The sequence below is a fragment of the Sinocyclocheilus grahami genome, unplaced genomic scaffold (genome assembly GCF_001515645.1).
Source record: "Sinocyclocheilus grahami isolate Dianchi unplaced genomic scaffold, SAMN03320097.WGS_v1.1 scaffold26613.1, whole genome shotgun sequence".
NCBI lineage: Eukaryota > Metazoa > Chordata > Actinopteri > Cypriniformes > Cyprinidae > Sinocyclocheilus > Sinocyclocheilus grahami.
The window spans coordinates 1-2,645 of record NW_015520142.1 but is presented as its reverse complement, the minus strand read 5'-3'; the positions used below and the strand labels follow the sequence as shown (position 1 = coordinate 2,645).

The 2,645-nt window shown below is 34.8% G+C and overlaps 2 protein-coding genes across 2 annotated transcripts; both read right to left on the bottom strand.

Moving 5' to 3' along the window:
• Window positions 1-442: 442 nt before the first annotated feature.
• Window positions 443-1,533, bottom strand: LOC107580196 (sodium/glucose cotransporter 4-like; the record flags this gene model as incomplete). Its single annotated transcript, XM_016265928.1, has 4 exons — window positions 1,405-1,533; window positions 1,226-1,297; window positions 770-874; window positions 443-607 (listed from the first exon to the last, which is right to left on the bottom strand). Coding segments are annotated over exons 1-4 (471 nt in total), but the record flags the coding sequence as incomplete, so codon positions are not given.
• Window positions 1,534-1,935: 402 nt separating this feature from the next.
• LOC107580195 (39S ribosomal protein L55, mitochondrial-like) lies at window positions 1,936-2,620 on the bottom strand (the record flags this gene model as incomplete). The annotated part of the gene is made up of 2 exons (XM_016265927.1): window positions 1,936-2,181; window positions 2,396-2,620. Coding segments are annotated over 2 exons (375 nt in total), but the record flags the coding sequence as incomplete, so codon positions are not given.
• Window positions 2,621-2,645: the final 25 nt, after the last annotated feature.

Below are 2,645 nucleotides of genomic sequence, written 5' to 3'. Positions count from 1 at the left end.
ATATATATATATATATATATAAAATTCATCAGATCTTTGCAAGTGTATATATTATATACAAATATAAATATATGAGCAATATCACACGAGTAGACATATGTTTTTTTCATTCATACTAGTCGCTTTTATCATTACAATATCATTAATATAAACGTAAATTTAAAACAATATATAGTTAATGTAGTCCTCTTTTCCTTCTAATTTGCATTTTTTTTGTCATAGTATACTTTTTTCTAATTATAATGAGATCCTATTTTTTTTCTAGTTTTGTAAAGTTTCTGTTTGTTTTAATGTACTGTTATTTTATTTTTCTTTAAATATATAACAAATCAAATGTTATATTGAATATGTTATATTTAATACATATATAACAAATACATCATAATTATTATATATTATTTAATAATACTTAATTCACATTTATTAAACTAAGGAGTCTTACTGATATCTTGGTGAAAATGTAGAGGATGAGAGACAGCACACTCATGTAGATGCGGATGCGCTGACCCCCGAACCTCTTCCTCAGATACTCTGGCATTGTGACTACTCCAGCAGAAATATACACAGGCACAAAGATCCAGCCCAAGGCAATGAGGACCCATATTGCCTAAAGAGCATCACACTTGTTTTGTTTCAGCATTTGATGCAATATACAGTAACAGTCAAACATTTGATTAGCCTAAGACAACAACAATCTCACAAATTAAATCAGGAATTACTGAAACAACACTAAAAGCTTGTAGGATGAGGACTGATTTGTCTGCTGTACATTCCACTCAAATCCCCCGACTGCGAGTCCCCCTGCAGCTCCTGTTCCTGCTAATCCAATGAACAGCCCGCTGCCTACGTTACTCGACATCAAAGAGGCTCCAATCTGTTGAAACATAACACAAGAGAGACATACTGAGAGAAAACTCCCAAAACTAAATGAAACTATGATAAATCAAGCTGAAAGAGACATGTCTTCACATTAAATATGAATCTTCTGTAAATATGATTTGTGTGTAACTGTTGTATATGATTTAATTTAATTTAACACAAAACACATTCACTTCATAATGTGTTTACATGAAATAAATTCCCTTAGGAGATTGGATTGATTTATTATTTCTGCTTTCCTGGTTGTAATTCCAGGCAAGGACTTTAAAAATCAAGATGCTTCCTTGTAGACATCCACAAAATAAGCATCCCAGCTTCATTATTACGAGTAAACACAAAAACTCACAGGCCACCATGTCATGGATCGTCCGGCCAAGAAGTATCCCCCCACTGTTCCCCGGTTGGCTCTGACTGAAGACTACAAATCAAAAACACAGCAGTTCCATCTCTGCATCAAGAATTAGGCATACGGAATTCTCTAGGTCAATGCAAATATTACCAGAGAGGCTGCAGACTTTCACTTACCCATATTCCAACTGCCAACACAAACACAAAGTAGATCACAACCACAGCAATATCAGCAGCCTCCAAAGTAAACTTCCTGGGCACCTCGGGCTCTGGGGTGCCCGTTACAAGTTCAGGTGAAGCTGGCATTTTGTACAATGCCTGAGGCAAAAGTGTGAACTTTGAAGCAGGTGCTAAATTCATTAATAATTAATCAGCCTGTTCCAGAGAATGCTGAGAATGCAATGCTGAGAGTTACGCATTATATGACAGCTACACATCACCACGTGAGGACACTGAAAACTAATATATTTTAAAGTTAACGGTTTACGTTTTAGAAAAGCAATTACATGTCTTTATATACAAAATATATAATTTTGTGGGGTTATTTAGCATAATAATCTAAATGAATTAATTCCATAAAAACAGGAAAAATTTAGAAAAATTGTGAAAATGTTTTAACTAGTACAGTATATACAAGAATACTTAATAATAATAAAAATGATGCAATTTAGCCCCAAATTAAAAAATAAAAAAATCAAGAGAATGACAAACATTTGAAGACTTTTTAATTGCAGGGTGACATATAAAACAAAATTGCAATATTGTACATGTGAGACAACATAAATACTCTGAATGTCAGTCCATTTATTTCTTCTTCCAGAATTTGCTGTAATCATCAACTTTGAAATCATCCTCAAAATCGTCCAATTTCTGTTTCGCTGCCCTCTTCGGTTCTCTTTTCCGCATCCTGATTTTCTTCTCCTCCTCCGAGAGGGTGGTGATGTCCACGGGCATCTAGGAGGAAAAATAAAATACAGTAAAAACTGTTGATAACTGACTCAAAACACTCACCCAAAGACCTTTTTTTTTTTAAACTTGATGACATTTTGAACTACCATTGTATAACAGTTCTTCATGATATTGAGTGAATAATAGCAGAATTTTCCTTTTTGGGTGAAGTGTGTACCTTTAACAAAAAAGCTTGGAAACTGGAATATAAACCACTAACCTTCATTATTCTTCTGGGCTCTTTATATCTGATGTTGATGGTGGATCCATCAGGTCTCACCAACAGAACCGGATACATCCTCTCATACTTCTGCCTCCCAAAGCGGACCACACAGGTTCTGTTGGAGTCTGACTGAAAGACTGTAGTGTGAAATGTGGATGTGGCCTGCAAGCACCTGTGGGTGACAACAGCCTGAAGACACCTGTTCAAAACAATAAAAGGACATTACAAATGTAAACATTTCTGAGCA